At 46.3% G+C, this 16,474-nt stretch overlaps 1 protein-coding gene across 1 annotated transcript in view; it reads left to right on the top strand.

Annotated features, from left to right (window-relative positions):
- The window catches only part of CHN1 (chimerin 1), a 322,397-nt gene that overhangs the window by 271,312 nt on the left and 34,611 nt on the right, over nt 1–16,474 (top strand). Inside the window, exon 10 of the mRNA XM_029605826.1 lies at nt 16,229–16,306. Within this exon, the coding sequence (XP_029461686.1) occupies nt 16,229–16,306 (78 nt within the window). The remainder of the gene's footprint in view (nt 1–16,228; nt 16,307–16,474) is intronic.

Below are 16,474 nucleotides of genomic sequence, written 5' to 3'. Positions count from 1 at the left end.
TGGACGCCTGGCTGCCGCAGCGTCCGCCTGCCGTCCTGTCGGGTGTCCCCGGACCGGCTTGGGCACTGCCTCCCGCCATGCTCTTCAGGTACCTTAGGGCACACGCGCCGCGCGGCCTTCATTCTTATTTCCTCAGTGGCGCGTTCCTCAGGGGTGTCCCCCTGTGATGACGTCACGCTGCCCGGATATTTAAGCCTACAGTTTATTGCTAGCCATTGAGTTAGCAAGGGTGATCTTACAGATGGGATTCGCTCTCCGTACCCAGCTACTCTGCCTTCCAACTTCTATTGGACTCTTTCTGCTAACGGGGTACCCGCTCCTCAGGGGCCTCTTTATTTCTTTCAGGTCGCTGTCAGGTAACTGGTACTCGTTCCTCGAGAGCCCATGTTCCCTAACTCGCTGCCTGCATCTACCTCCTCTTCTACTTGGAGGAATTCGCTACAGACACCATCAGTGAGTACTACTATCATCTACTCCTCAGAGCTGTCTCCCTGGAACCAGGTACTCGCTCCTCGAGGGCCTGCCTCCGTTCCAGCGCCAGTGCCATCTCTTACGTGGAACTGCTGTGTGAGTACTTTGCCAACAAGTCTCTCTACCTCCAGGGATCTGGTACTCGCTCCTCGAGGGCCAGCTCTCCCTTTCTCAGGGCTTCTCCATATTTGGGACTCTGTGAATGTTCTATTCTACTCACTTTCTCAGTTCTCTCCACTACAGCACTGCTACCAGAGAAACCGCTGTTCCTGTGCCCTGGGGAATACTAGCCCAGCCGGGCTACATCATCTACTCACTACCGCCACCTCTGGTGGTTTCTCTAACTGTCTAAATAAAGAACTATCTGTGTTTGTGTGTCCAGAGCTGAGCCTGACCTGTGGCCCCTCACAGGACTTCCCCCCATGGGCGTGGTCAGCTGCCACAGTGTCCAAGGGTCCACCCAAACCTCACTAACTATAACAAAAAGTTGTTCTTTGATGATCCCTTAACTTTGTTTTGTTTACTGTTTATACAAGTAAAGATGACTGCTGTACAGTATGAAAACATACTATGTTAAGTCTGACTTTGTCACATAGATGTATTTGTTCTCATCTAATAAACAATTATAAAAAAGAAAAAAATCTGCAGCATGGGATTAATCTTTTATTGAGCCTCCCCCAGTCTTGTTTTCACAAATATTGATAGTTACATAATATAACAGTGAAAAAATAATTAGTTTAGCTTTTAAGACCACAATGTGGCTAAAACTCTCTGTAACACTGTCATTACTACCTGATTACCTTTAGAAGTAGTTCTCAAATCAGATGCATAGCTTAATTAAAAGAGCCAATTAAAGGTATATCTGCCACCTGAAGGTCAGTATTTTAGAACTGAAAGGTTAGTCTAAACCTCATAGCATATTCATCAGTATTCAACAGATTCAACAATACTAGCAAGTACAAAGACAAGACCAAAAAAGTATCTTTAATTTGGTCAGAGACCATGGAAGCACAGAAGCACGTACAAAAAGAAACTCAAAAGTAATAGAACAAATCATCAAATTCCCTGTACGTACCAGGATCATTCCAGACGGTGGGTTATGTCCCCCGTCCAGCAGATGGAGTCAGAACCAAAAACTCTCAGGGGAGGACCTATATAGCCACGCCTCCCCTGTCTCAATCCTCAGTATAGTTCTGACTCCAGCAGATGTGAGCAGGGGACAAGGTGGTCCCCAGCACTTCTCTAAATTTATTTTTCTCTGAGGGATCAATTAAAAAAAAAAAAAAAGAAGGAAAGTTTTATTAGGAAGTATAGTTTACTAGGGGATAGGTCCTGTAGTCTCTACTGTCAGGACCACTCCGTTCAACAAGAGACACTGTCTCCAGCCAGGAGCTTGCTGACAGGCTGTGTTTTTTGCCTGTCATTTTATTTCTCTCTCTCTCTCTCTCTCTTCTTTTGTTTTCCTCTTCCTTTCCCTGCTGGGTTGCGGTAAGTGTTTTAATTTTATTTGCAGTCGCCGGTAGGGACAGGAGTTTGTGAGGGGTGGAAGTCGGTAGGGCCGACCGCTCCCCCCTAGCCCCGGAGCTTTTATTTCCCCCTCCTCCCCTTGGGGGAGTGATTGGAGTCCCGCCCTGCAGCTCTGCGACAACCCATTCCCCAGAGCTGCCAACCGTCGGGACGGCACTTTCCCCGACGGTTTCTTGGGGTCGGTGAGGGGTCCGGAGGCCGGATAGCCTGAGTTCTTCAGCGCTTCAGTTTTTTGCCGCGCGCCGCAGCCGCCCCTCCCCCCTGCCGCGATGCAGAGATCACCGACCAGCTCTGGAGTTCGGCAAGGGGGTCAGCAGTCCACGGAGGGACTTTCTTCTGCCTTCCCTGAGGGGGAGTACAGCTCACCTGGTGGGCAACTTGGAGGGGAGTCGGACCGCGCCGGCAGGAAGCATCAGGCCCCGTTTCCCCTCAGCGTGGGAACGGCGGCCATTTTGTTGGCTGACTCCGAGGCAGCTCTTTCTGAGGGAGGACGTAGACGCACCGCTCCAGATTTCCTCTCACAGTATGGAGTTTTTGAGCGCAGCGGACCAGGGCAGGCAAGGGACGACGCCTCGGGGGCCCCCCATTGGCAGTTCCAGCTTTTTCGCCAGAATTCGTCGTTTTAATGCACAAGGCTTTACCCAGCATTCGAAGGGGGACCCTCCCTTGGGGAGGGCTTCTTTGCCCACAGGGGGTGCAGTGTCCCCCCCCCCCCCCCGTGGCCCCTGCGCCACTGCAGCAGCCGTCGGGGGATTCATGGCAGGACCCAGATGCGGACAATCCCTCCCTGGCGGCCCAGGTAGAGGGTGACGACCTGAGGGTCCTCCGCATTTTTCAAGCAGCGGAGTTGGACATCGACCCTCCTCCTGATCCTGTGGCTCAGGATCCGAAGATTAAGAAGGGGGATCCTCTGCTAGCGGGCTTACGACCCCTAGCGAAAGCCTTTCCCACGCATCACAACATCTTGCAATTGATTTCAAGTGAGTGGGATACTCCTGAGGCCAATCTTCGAGTCAGACGAGCCATGGAAAAGTTATACCCTCTGCCTACGGATTTCCTGGAGATCCTGCGGTTGATTCGGCGGTATCCGCAGTCACGAAGCATACCACCATCCCAGTCACGGGTGGGACGGCGTTGAAGGATGTCCAGGATCGCAAACTTGAGGTTTATCTCAAGCGTATCTTCGAAGTCTCAGCGTTGGGGATGAGGGCTGCTATCTGCAGTTCCCTAGCACAGCGCGCAGCTCTGCATTGGGTGCAACAGCTTCTCACATCTCAAGCTTTGCCACAGGCAGAGGCTCTTCAGGCTGATAGACTTGAAGCGGTGGTTGCCTATGGAGCTGATGCTTTTTATGATCTGTTAAGGGTCCTAGCTTGGTCCATGGTGGCGGCGGTGTCCGCTCACCGACTTTTGTGGTTACGCAACTGGTCGGCAGATGCTTCGTCCAAGACGCGCCTGAGTTCCCTTCCTTTTAAGGGTAGGTGCCTGTTTGGGGAAGATTTGGATCAGATCATCAAATCTCTTAACGAGAATGCGGTGCACAAGCTGCCAGAAGATCGTCCACGTTCTTCTAGATCCTTTTATTCCTCCAGGAACAGGTACAGCAATCAACGAAGGACGCGTCCTACGAGACAGCAGACACCCCGGGCGCCTTCTACGCGATCACACACCTGGAACTGGTCCTTTCGTGGGCACCGCCACGGTAAGGATACTCAGGGGGCAGGTTCCTCCTCGAAAGCTTCACAATGATGCCAGAGGGACCCACGAGGGGATCCCTCACCTCGGGGGTCGCCTTGCTCTCTTCTACAAAGAGTGGGTCCAAATTACGTCGGATCAATGGGTGCTAGACATCTTAAGACAAGGCTACGTATTCGATTTTGTACACGAACCCCAAGACCGTTTTCTGTTTTCTCCTTGCGGTTCCCACCCCAAACAATTAGCAGTTCGACAGACTCTCGATCGCCTGCTACAGCTGGGGGCGATAGTCCCGGTCGCGGCCTCCGAACTGGGAAGAGGGCATTATTTGGTCTATTTCGTGGTTCCCAAGAAGGAGGGCACTTTTCGACCTATCCTGGATCTCAAGACGGTCAACAAGTGTCTCAGAGTTCCTTGTTTTCGTATGGAAACGCTCCAGTCAGTGTTAGCAGCCGTGCATCCGGGAGAATTCTTGGCCTCTTTGGACCTTACAGAAGCATACCTTCACATCCCGATCCATCACCATCATCAGCGCTTCCTATGCTTCAAGATCTTGGGACAACATTTTCAGTTTCGTGCTCTCCCTTTTGGCCTGGCTACGGCCCCGCGGGTCTTCACCGAGATCATGGTGGTGGTAGCGGCGGCACTCCACAGGGAGGGTATCCTAGTACACCCCTACCTAGACGACTGGCTCATTCGAGCAAAGTCGCGGACGCAGGGCTACCGTGCAGTCGACAGGGTGGTACAGCTTCTTCAATCCCTGGGATGGATCGTCAATTTCTCGAAGAGCAAACTGATAACGTCCCAATCGCTGGATTTTCTGGGAGCACACTTCGACACCAGCCGGGCCAAGGTGTTTCTGCACCCGAACAGAGCTCGGGCTCTATGCACTCAGGTAACAGGTTTCATAGCACTCGTCGCTCCCACGGCATGGGACTATCTTCAGGTGCTGGGAACCATGGCTTCAACCATCGATTTGGTACCGTGGGCCTTCACTCATCTCAGGCCTCTCCAGAGGTCCCTGCTTTCGCGATGGAACCCAGTGTCGAGAGATTTTCAGGCAGTGCTGCCCATTCCGAGTGTTGTCTTGCTCAACCTACAGTGGTGGCTGGACCCTCAACGATTGGCTCAGGGAGTGTCTCTGCAGAATCCGGATTGGGTGGTCGTCACCACGGATGCCAGCCTCACCGGCTGGGGGGCGGTCTGTCAGGACAGGTCTCTCCAAGGCCGATGGATGGTGGAACAGTCATCTTGGCCCATCAATCGTCTGGAGACCAGAGCAGTCCATCTAGCGCTGCAGGGGTTCTACCCACTGGTACGCAGTCGAGCAGTTCGGATTCTCTCGGACAATGCGTCCACCGTGGCGAACATCAATCACCAGGGGGGCACCAGAAGCCATCTAGTCTCGTTGGAGACCGACGAGTTGATGGTGTGGGCGGAGCTACACTTACAGCGTCTAGCGGCTTCGCACATAGCGGGCGTGGACAACGTACAGGCAGATTTTCTCAGCCGGCAACACCTGGATCCCGGAGAGTGGGAACTCTCGGAGGACGCAATACGGAGGATAGTGCAGCATAGGGGGATGCCCCATGTGGATCTAATGGCAACCGCGACAAATGCAAAGGCCGCCCGTTTCTTCAACCGCAGGCGAGAGCGTGGCGCGGAAGGAGTCGACGCGCTGGTTCTTCCCTGGCCTCGACAGTGTCTCCTGTATGTCTTTCCTCCGTGGCCTCTAGTGGGCAAGGTCATCCGACGGATAGAGATGCATCAAGGTCCGGTGATCCTAGTTGCGCCAGAGTGGCCTCGACGTCCATGGTTTGCAGATCTTCTCAATCTGACAGTGGAGGGCCCTCTTCGGCTCAGTCATCTACCACGTCTCCTTCGCCAAGGACCAATATTTTTCAAGGAGGCAGATCGCTTCTGTCTTGCGGCTTGGCTTTTGAGAGGCGTCAATTAAGACGGCGCGGATATCCAGAATCTGTCATCTCGACGCTCCTGAAAGCTAGGAAGACATCCACGTCGGTTACCTATGTCAGAGTATGGAAGGTTTTTGAGGAATGGTGCGAGTCAAAAGCGATTCTGCCAACGCAGGCCTCAGTGATGCACGTGCTTTCCTTCCTACAGGCTGGTCTGGATTTGGGCCTGGCCTATAATTCTCCTCGTGTGCAGGTGGCGGCGTTGGGAGCCTTCCTACGTAGTAACGACAGGGGGCTCCTGGCCTCACATCCGGATATCCTACGCTTTCTAAAGGGGGTAAAACACTTGAAGCCTCCAATTAGACAGCCTTGTCCTTCATGGAATCTGAATTTGGTCCTCCGGGCTCTATGTGGACCACCTTTTGAGCCTCTGAGTACGGCCACAGTCAAGGATGTCACCCTCAAGACCATCTTCCTGGTGGCGATCAGCTCAGCACGTCGGATCTCCGAACTACAAGCTCTATCATGTCGGGAGCCATACCTTCGTTTCACACCAGGGGGAGTATCCCTGCGGACAGTTCCATCTTTTCTGCCGAAGGTGGTCTCGGCTTTCCATCTCAACCAATCGATAGAGCTTCCTTCATTTGTATCCTCTGATTCATCTGACCTGCGTCGGCTGGATGTCCGACGTTCCTTGATACATTATTTAGAGGTCACCAATGATTTTCGACTCTCCGACCATTTGTTTGTCCTTTGGTCGGGGCCCAGGAAGGGTTGCATGGCATCCAAACAATCAATCGCTCGCTGGCTGAAGGGGGCAATTATAGCTGCGTACATCGGAGTGGGTAAGTCTCCACCCTTAGCTGTTAAGGCGCATTCTCTCCGCGCTCAGGCGACGTCGTGGGCAGAAAGTTCTTCAGTATCTTCTCAGGAAATCTGTAGGGTGGCCACATGGAAGTCACTCCACACTTTCGCAAGACATTATCGTCTGGACGTCCACGCGCAGTCTCACGGTCAGCTTGGAGACAGGGTCATACGGGCAGGGCTGTCGGCGACCCACCCATGATGGGGAAGCTTTGGTACATCCCACCGTCTGGAATGATCCTGATACGGAGAGGGAAAAGAAAATTATTCCTTGCCTGCTAATTTTCGTTCCTGTAGTACCATGGATCATTCCAGACCCCTCCCTTGCTTGGGGGTTCTTTTGTGGGCCATCCCTGCTTTCCTGTCTTCACAATATATTCACTCTGTATCTCTAGTTATTGCGAGCTGTGTCTTGAACACAGTACTGTTGCAAGTTCTCAGTTACAAGTTTGAGTACAAGTTAGTTGCTGTTACTTACAGCTGTTGTTTTCTCTACATTTTGAGATTAATTGATCCCTCTGGTTCTGTCTCTTCTCGTCTTGGCTTTGCTAGTCCAGTTACTGAGGATTGAGACGGGGAGGCGTGGCTATATAGGTCCCCTGAGAGTTTTTGGTTCTGACTCCATCTGCTGGACGGGGGACATAACCCACCGTCTGGCATGATCCATGGTACTACAGGAACGAAAATTAGCAGGTAAGGAATAATTTTCTTATAATTCTGATAATTTAAAAACCCAGGCAACAGGAGAAAAAACTATAAAGTGAATTTTAAAAGCCTGGTGCGTGCCAAAACCAGGAGATATGCACAAAAGTGAGGTCGCCATGCGCCGAGCGGATTTTAAAAGCCACCCGAGTATATGCGCGTTCTTGCTGCTACGCGCACAAATGAAAAGTTCCAAAAAAGGGCATGGAATGGGTGTTCATGGATTTCACCTTAAAATCTGCACATAAATATTTACATGCATAGGCACACTCCAGGGTCCCCTGCCGAGTAACTTTACTTCTGCTATGGATGGCATGTAAGTCGTAAAAAAAAAAGCTAAACACATCAGCGGGGTTTTAAGGATCAGGACTAACGGGTGAAGGGAGGCTATTAAACTAGGTGGGTTTGGAAATCTTATTTCTTATCTGGGTGAACTGGGAATGAACTGGTAAAACTGATAATGGCGTCAGCATGCGTGTCTTTTAAAATCCCCCCACTTGCATGGTAGAAGCGCCATTTGTGAGCATAAGCATGCATCCAACTTAAAATTGCATGCACTCGTGTGCACATTCAAGCTATTTTATAACATGCACGCATATACGCGTGTATGTTATAAAATGGCCGCGTCCATGTGCACCTGCAAGCCTGTTTAAAAGTTACCATCTTTTTGTAGAATAGGCAAAGACATTTGTGAGTCTCATTAATAAGCATAACAAGTAGTGAAGTATATGCCTATAGCTTAAGACGCATTTCATCAACTTTTCTGTTTTATAGTCCGGTTTCCCTGCTCCTCCGAATTCACACATCAAAGGCCTTCCCACTGAATGGATGCGACTGAAATTTTGCAGCAATACCGGCATCTTGATACCACACTATTCTACCAAATTTTAGCTCGATCCATTGACCAAGAAGACCCCTGATTTGTGCAGAAATACCTACAGTACCTGTATGTAATCCGCTTTGAAGAAGCTGAAAAGTGGAATATAAAAAATCTAAATAAAATAAATGCAAAAAGATGAATGAACAGATAGAAAACAGACTGAGTGTCAACAATAAGTGCTCTCATTTACTAAGAAATGTAGCTAAAAATAAAGCTTCTCAGTAGAATTAGCATTTTGGGAGTGAACCCGGATGGATGCTTGAATTCGGGCTCCAGGAGTTACCCCTGATTTCATCGCAAATAATCAGAGTATAACTGCAGCCTTACGCGTTGACTTTTCAGAGGTTGGTGGTTGAATACTGTATGGACAGATTTATAACTCGATTTCCGAAGATTATGTCCACCAGACTCTCGAAACGAAAAGGAGAAACCCTAACTGACTGAGTCTAAAATGGCTGCCGCAAAAGAAAACATTGCCATGTCTCCAATGAAAGATACCAATATTGCAGTACTTACCGAAACAGTTGTAAGGGCGTTAAGTAGCCGATTTGATGATATCTCTGCACAGATTGCTGGCGTACAGAACACAATTACGGAATTCAGATCGCACCTAGAAATGCTGGAAGGGAGAGTCGGTGTGGTGGAAGATGACTCTATTGCGATAACGAAACTGCAGAAGCTAGAGAAACTTGTTGTGGAGCAGTCTGATAAAATAGACGAATTGGAGAACCAATCCCGCTACAACAATTTGCGAGCAGTGGAAATTCCTTAGGCGGTGGAAGAGCGACAATTGAAATCAGTTTTGGAACAGGACCTTCCAGCAATTAGTGGGCCCCTTGTAATTGAGTGGGCTCATTGGCTCGGCGGTATGGTGGCAGAGAAAACCAAGCCACATGTGGTGATCTTCAAATTACTAAACTTTGCGCAAAGAGTGGAGATTTTGCACCTTTATCATAAACGCAAAGAGCTGTGATTATGTGATCAGCGAGTCTTACTGTTTCAAGACTATTCAGCCAGAGTGTCCGCCAACAGGCGGGAGTTTGCACCGATCTGTGCAACTTTGAACTCTAAGCAAATTAGGTTCGTTACTCACACACATTTACACCTGCTAATTTCTGCAGATAGGTTTTTGGAGAAAAATTATATCCATACTTTTGAAAATTCTAAAGTATATGTAAATGGCAAACCTCTCCCAAACCCCACTCCCAGGAAATGCCGCTTCTCACTGCAGGTAAAGTTAAGCATGCAGTGGCACTACGCACGTAAGTTTACTTGCACACAGGGAGAGCAATTTTTTAACCACGGAAGTGGTTTTGAAAATGACCCTCCTTATAAATTTACATCATTAATAAACAGAATGAAAAACATCAACATAACTTCATTTATTTATTTATTTTATTTGAATTTTTTTCTATACTGGCATTCGCAATGGGAATCGCATCATGCCGGTTTACAATTAACAAGGTGTGACAAAAGTAAAATAGTAAGAACATTAACAAGTGCTAAAAGAAAAAATAGCAGTTACAATAAAACAGGGACATAATACAACTTGGAATGGTGAGAAGGCGATAGTAAATTAACAGTGAAAAATAAAGAATAAAAATAGATAAGTAAAATCTGCCAATTTAAAAGAGATTGTAACATTAAGGACTTCATCAAGAAATGCCTTAGAGTAATTAATAATCAAACCTTATGTATGGTAATTAGACAAACTATAATCACAGAACTAAGGTTATATACAATATCTGGTAACTGGACAAGATATATCAATTGAGCATAACATCTTAGGGTGCAGTATGCTGAACCTGAAGATCAATGCTTGTTTTGCTAAAAACTGACGAGGATGACAATCAGCGTCAGGAGCAATATGAAGAATATGTCCAAAGGGAAATAATGCACTGTCACTCTATTTAATTTTTTACGGGTAGCTCTTTAAAAAAACAGATCTAGAGACATGGCATCCAGCAGCTCCAGTGGTTTTAAATTGTTGCCGTACTCCAAAATAGTTTTAACTCTGTTTGCGAGCATTTACATAGTCTGTATTTTTAAGCTGGTTCTCCTGTGGCTACTAACTCTTTTTGAAGTTAGCAGGTACACAACATCCCCCTCTTATATAATCAATTTGCCTTCCAGCATTAACTTGAAACTGCTATATTTAATGGTACATACTGACAGAGTCTCCAGATTTGTCTTTTAAGAGTTACTCATAAAATAACTATATAGAGGACTTTGTGTTATTTTAGTTTAGACATAATCTACATATTTGACTCTAAGGTAGAGATCGTCACTGTTGTGTTTTGGTCAAAACACATTTTGGATTCCAGATTTATTTTAGATGAGTAGCAGCCTAGTAGTTAGAGCAGTGGGCTGTGAACCAGAGAAGCCAGGATTCAAATCCTGCTGCTGCTACTACTTCTGACTTGGGGCAAACAACTTCACCCTCCACTGCCTCAGGTACAAACCTAGGGGGTAATTTTAAAAAAGGATTTACATGCTTAAAACTGGGTTTTACACATGTAAATGCACTTTATTCATGTAAGTGGGCTTTTGGAAAGAGGGCTTTTGGAAAGTCAATAGGTTTTATACCCGTAAATTCACTTTAAGGGAGTAATTGCTACAATAATAAGTTATATTTACACCATTATTGTAGCAATTTTCAAAAGCCATTTGCTTGCATAAAATGTACTTACGCAGGTAAATCCTATGGAAAATTCAATGGTGTATATTGTAGCAATTTTCAAAAGCCCATTTACATGGGCAAAGTGCATTTACACATGTAAAACCCAATTTTAAGCGTGTAAATACTTTTTAAAATCATGACCTTACTGGCTAATTTTAATAAGAATATGCATGCATCCATAAACATGCAAGCAGAAATACGCTGCAATTTTATATCGTGCGTACTCATAGACACATATTTAAAATACCCCGCCACGCGTGATCTTAAGAGGTGACTTGAGTAAATGTCCTGCATTTATTACCAGGGCTTTAGTGGCTTTCACACGAGTATGCTCACACAAGGGGAAAACCTTTTTTTTTTTCATGTCCTGGGGGGGGGGGGGGAGAGAGAGAGACACACACACACACACACAATATGAAACTATGTGGGCCAGATTTTTAAACTTATGCGCAGGACTAGATTTGTTCGCACAACCCGGCGTGAACAAATCTACGCCCGATTTTATAACATGCGTGTGTCTCCAGGCCATCCTCCTCCGGCGTTCCCGGACCGACTCGACGCTGCAAGCCGCCATGTTGACCAGATGCCTAAGGGCGCGCGCGCGGCCCAACTGATGTACCAGCATTGGCGTGAACCTCAGGGGCGTCCCCCTGAGATGATGTCATCAGCTCCAGATATTTAAGGTCTCAGTTTTCGCTAACAAGACGAGTTAGCAAGGGTTCGCTTCCTCCAGGTCGCTGCGGATGGGATTCGCTCTCCGCAAACCCAGCTACTCTGCCTCCTCGGACTTCATTAGAAGTACCCACTCCTCGGGGGCCTCACTCTCTCTTTTTCTTTTCAGGTCGCAGTCTGGAATCAGTACTCGCTCATCAAGGGCCCACGTCTCAGACCAGCTCCTGAATACCACTTCTGCTAAGAAGTCATCGCTGCTTACCACATTAGTGAGTTTCCATCTATCTCTCAGAGCTTTCCCTGGGACCAGGTACTCACTCCTCGAGGGCCTACTGCATCCCAACTCCTGAGTTATTCTTCCTCCACATAGGTCTTATGATTGTGCCATAAGACTGAAGCCCAATACTGAGCCACCAAAAGGACGGGTGTATCCTCTCTCAGCTCTAGAGAATAAAGCTATGTCGGAATACATTGAAGAAAATCTCCATAAGGGCTTTATTCGACCATCTAAGTCACCAGCCAGTGCAGGGTTTTTCTTCGTGGGGAAGAAGGACGGTACCTTACGACCATGTATCGATTACCGAGGTCTAAATGAGATCACGATCAAAGACCCCTTGCCGTTAATCTCCCGCCATTTTCCAAAATATGATGAACGACATCTTGCGGGATCTGCTGTACAAGAACGTTGTGGTATACCTGGACGACATTTTAATCTTCTCCCAAGATTTGGACACCCACATTGCAGATGTCAAGCAAGTACTTCATCTCCGTGAACATCGGCTGTACGCCAAACTCGCTAAGTGTGAATTTCACAAAGACTCGTGCCTTTTCTAGGCTACATCGTGTCAAAGAAGTGCTTCCAAATGGACCCTCACAAACGTGAAAGTATCAAGAATTGGTCCCAACCTACTAATCTGAAGGCTTTAAGGAGATTCCTGGGGTTCACCAACTACTATTGAAGCTTCATAAAGAACCCGCAAGGGTGCCAACGTCTCAAATTGGTCAGGGGAAGCCATTTCCGCGTTCGAGAAATTAAAGACTGCCTTCTCCACAGAACCATGCTTACGGCATCCAGACCCCAACAAGCCCTTTATTGTAGAAGTCGATGCTTCAGATGAGGGTGTCAGGGCTGTGTTGAGCCAAACAGGAGACTCGAAAGCCTTACGTCCCTGTTTGTTCTTCTGTAGAAGATTTTCTCCAGCCGAGAAAAACTACGGGATTGGCGACAAAGAACTCCTGGCAATAAAGCTCGCATTCGAGGAATGGCGGCCTTGGCTCGAAGGCGCTCAACATCAAATAACCGTATTCACGGATCATAAAAACCTAGAGTATCTCCGCCACACACAACGTCTAAATTATAGACAGGCCAGATGGTCTTTATTTTTCAATCGTTTTGATTTTGTGCTTAAGTTCCGTCCTGGAGATCGAAACACCAGAGCAGATGCTCTGTTACGCTCCTTCCATTCGGAGGATGTGCCTGATGAGCCACAGCACATAATAGACCTGAAGAAGATACTCTTGGCAACTACCCAGTCTATATCCGCTGGCAATGCCATCAATTCTCATCCAGCAACATGTACTGGATTGTCGCCATCCATACTCAACGAATTGTCTCCCATAACTCAAGATCCACCTGTCATCAATGCAGAAGACGACTTAGAGATCAAAATCAAAGAGATACTGGATGTTCGTAAAAGAGGCAAGATTTTTGAATACCTTCTAAGATGGGAAGGTTTTGGCCCCGAAGTACACTCTTGGGAGCCTCAGACCAATTTCTTGGATAAAGAGATGCTTCGTCGATTCCATCTCGCGCATCCTTCAAAACCCAAGCCTGGTACCCGAAGAGGAGATCGCCCTTTGAAGGGGGGTACTGTTGTGTCTATCGCTGTCCAAAGTCTCTGCTCCGCCCACCTTACCTCGTTGGCGACTCCCTCCGGAGTTGATGGAAGGCTAGCTGCTGCGGCGTCTCCAGGCCATCCTCCTCCGGCGTTCCCGGACTGGCTCGACGCTGCAAGCGGCCATGTTGACCTGATGCCTAAGGGCGCGCACGCGGCCTAACTGATGTACCAGCATTGGCGCGAACCTCAGGGGCGTCCCCCTGAGATGATGTCATCAGCTCCAGATATTTAAGGTCTCAGTTTTCGCTAACAAGACGAGTTAGCAAGGGTTCGCCTCCTCCAGGTCGCTGCGGATGGGATTCGCTCTCCGCAAACCCAGCTACTCTGCCTCCTCGGACTTCATTAGAGGTACCCGCTCCTCGGGGGCCTCGCTCTCTCTTTTTCTTTTCAGGTCGCAGTCTGGAATCAGTACTCGCTCATCAAGGGCCCACGTCTTGGACCAGCTCCTGAATACCACTTCTGCTAAGAAGTCATCGCTGCTTACAACATTAGTGAGTTTCCATCTATCTCTCAGAGCTTTCCCTGGAACCAGGTACTCGCTCCTCGAGGGCCTACTGCATCCCAACTCCTGAGCTGCTTCAAGAGATTATTGTGTGAGTGTTACCATCAAGGACTTGTTCCAGAACTCTGCATATACTGCCTACTCACTTTCCTAGTTTCTCTACAGCTCAGCCACCTTGGGATCGCTGTTCCAGTACCTGAGGGACTACAGCCCAGCCGGGCGCTTCCAGCTCACTACTGCCACCTCTGGTGGTTTAATATATTGTCTAATAAAAGAACTAGTATGAGTTTGTCTCCTACACTAAGCCTGACCAGTGGTCCCTCGGGATCTCCTCCGAGGGCGTGGTCACCTGCCACTGGTCCAAGGATCCACCCACAACTACTCCGTTAATAACAGATTGTTATCTCTCAGCTTTAACAACAGAGCTTTAATAACAACTTAATGTAATCTGCTTTGAAGTTTTTGAAAGGCGAAATATAAATTAAATTTAAAAGAAATTATTATATTGTGCTATACATTTATACCTGAGGTATAGTACAATACAATAACTATACATCTATCCCCGAGGTATAGTTAACTTTCTTGCATTAAGTAGCCCGCTTTAACATGCTTAGGTATTAATGCTGGATATGCTAACTAATGTTAATACTTAATGAGCCTATTAGCATACATCTTCTCTTTTATATGCGTATTGCATTAGGTAACACACTTTAGTACATAGGCCCTTAGAGGGTAATTTTCAAAGGGACTTCTATAAGTAAAGTATCGCTCTACCAGCAGAAATGTCCCTTTAGAAAACTGAATGACCAGTAGGTATGTAAAATTGTGTGCATGCACACTGCACGTACTTTAATGCACGTGGAGAAGTCATTCCAGGGGTAGAGTCTGGATAGGGCTAGGACTTCTGCGCATAGTTTTTGATTTTAAAACATATGCATATAAATTCTGTCAGCAAACTTATGTACATTAAGGAGGTAATTTTCAAAAGGAATTGCATGCATAAGTGTATCTACTATTGTAGCAATTTTCAAAAGCCATTTACTAGAATAAAATGCACTTACGTGAGCAAATCCTATGGACAATTCATGGCATATATTGTAGCAATTTTCAAAAGCCCACTTACACGAGTAAAGTGCATTTACTCGAGTAAAATCCAGTTTTAAGTGAGTAAATGCTTTTTAAAATCAGGCCCTAATTAGGTGAAATTGTGTGTGCAGAGCTTTGTCGGGATAATTTTCAAAGTGAATTATTTATATAAGTCCACTTTGAAAGCTGGTATAATTTATGCATATATTTGCCTACTACTTTATTCACAGTGTTACAAAATATTCCCTATAAGGTGAATTTTCAAAGAGTTGCATGCATACAGATTGGCAGATACACACACAAATAGCATATATTTGCACAAATACTGTTTTATAAACCTCAAACATACACATGCAAGTAATGATGAGCGAATAAATGTGCTTGTGTAAAAAAGGGGCAGGCCAGGGGCATTCCAGGGAGGGGCCAACATTTATACACATACATTGCTATTTCTGACCTGCCAAAGCGACGCATGTATGCATGTTATCTGCGTATATATACACCAGCTAATTATCTAGTGTAGGTGAGAATAAAATTCTTTATAGTAAAATACTGGCTGGGTGAGGGGTTAGGGTAAATTAGAGCGAGCTTAGCCTGAAGAACCAGGAGAGTCTTTAGGACCTAGAGATAGACTGGGCAAACTGGTAATTTCCTTCACACGCATGTTACAAAATTTGATGATTTACATGCATAAAAGCCAACAAGTGCTAAAGAAAATATGCAAACTATATCTCCAGGTGTAAATGATTAAAATTAGCACACTTGCTCATGTATTGGAGATTTGCACCACTTATCCAGCTAAATTTTGACTTCTCCAGGTAGGCGGCGGCTTTGTTGCCACTAAGTCAGATAAGTCTCTAAAACTGTAACTTATCTGGCTAATTAGTGTAGCCGAATAAGTGATAAAACACTACTTAACCAGCTATGTGGAAAATACATTCTACATATTTTTTAGATACCTGAGCACATTTGCGCGTATGATACAAAATACATGCAATTGCACGTGCGCACCCATCTATGTGCGTTCGTAGGCATGCTCACATATATATTAGTTTTTCTCCCTATGCATAACTCATCAATGTTAGTGGTCAGCTGTGATGCTGCCTAACACAGCAAATAAGTCTACACAAAGTGCTTAAACATTTAAAAAAATATATTTACATATATTAAATATTTTTACATAAATGATCAGTTTTGTATTGGCTGAGAAGAGCTGTTCATTACACATTTGCAGAACAAAGAGGAATCTTGATCAGAGGAATGGGGGATCGGTAAAGCCCTAATTTTGTGTAGATAATATTGTAACACAAATCTCCATTGTTCCTTCTCTAATAGGTCTGAAGTCTGAAGGGCTATACAGGGTATCTGGCTTTAGTGATCTAATTGAAGATGTTAAAATGGCTTTTGACAGAGGTATGTTTTATTTTACTTACAGTAAATTATTTCCCATGTTGACATTTTTTATGTTTGCATCTATTTTGGAGTTTCTTTCTACTTATTTGTACATATCCCATTAAATTGCATAAACTGCCTAGTGATTTCCAGTGCAGTTACATAATTTGAGATTTTGAAAATGTAACT

This window comes from Rhinatrema bivittatum, chromosome 6 (assembly GCF_901001135.1).
Source record: "Rhinatrema bivittatum chromosome 6, aRhiBiv1.1, whole genome shotgun sequence".
NCBI classification, from domain to species: Eukaryota; Metazoa; Chordata; class Amphibia; order Gymnophiona; family Rhinatrematidae; genus Rhinatrema; species Rhinatrema bivittatum.
The sequence above is the reverse complement of the archived record's forward strand: the minus strand, read 5'-3'. Positions and strand labels throughout refer to the sequence as shown.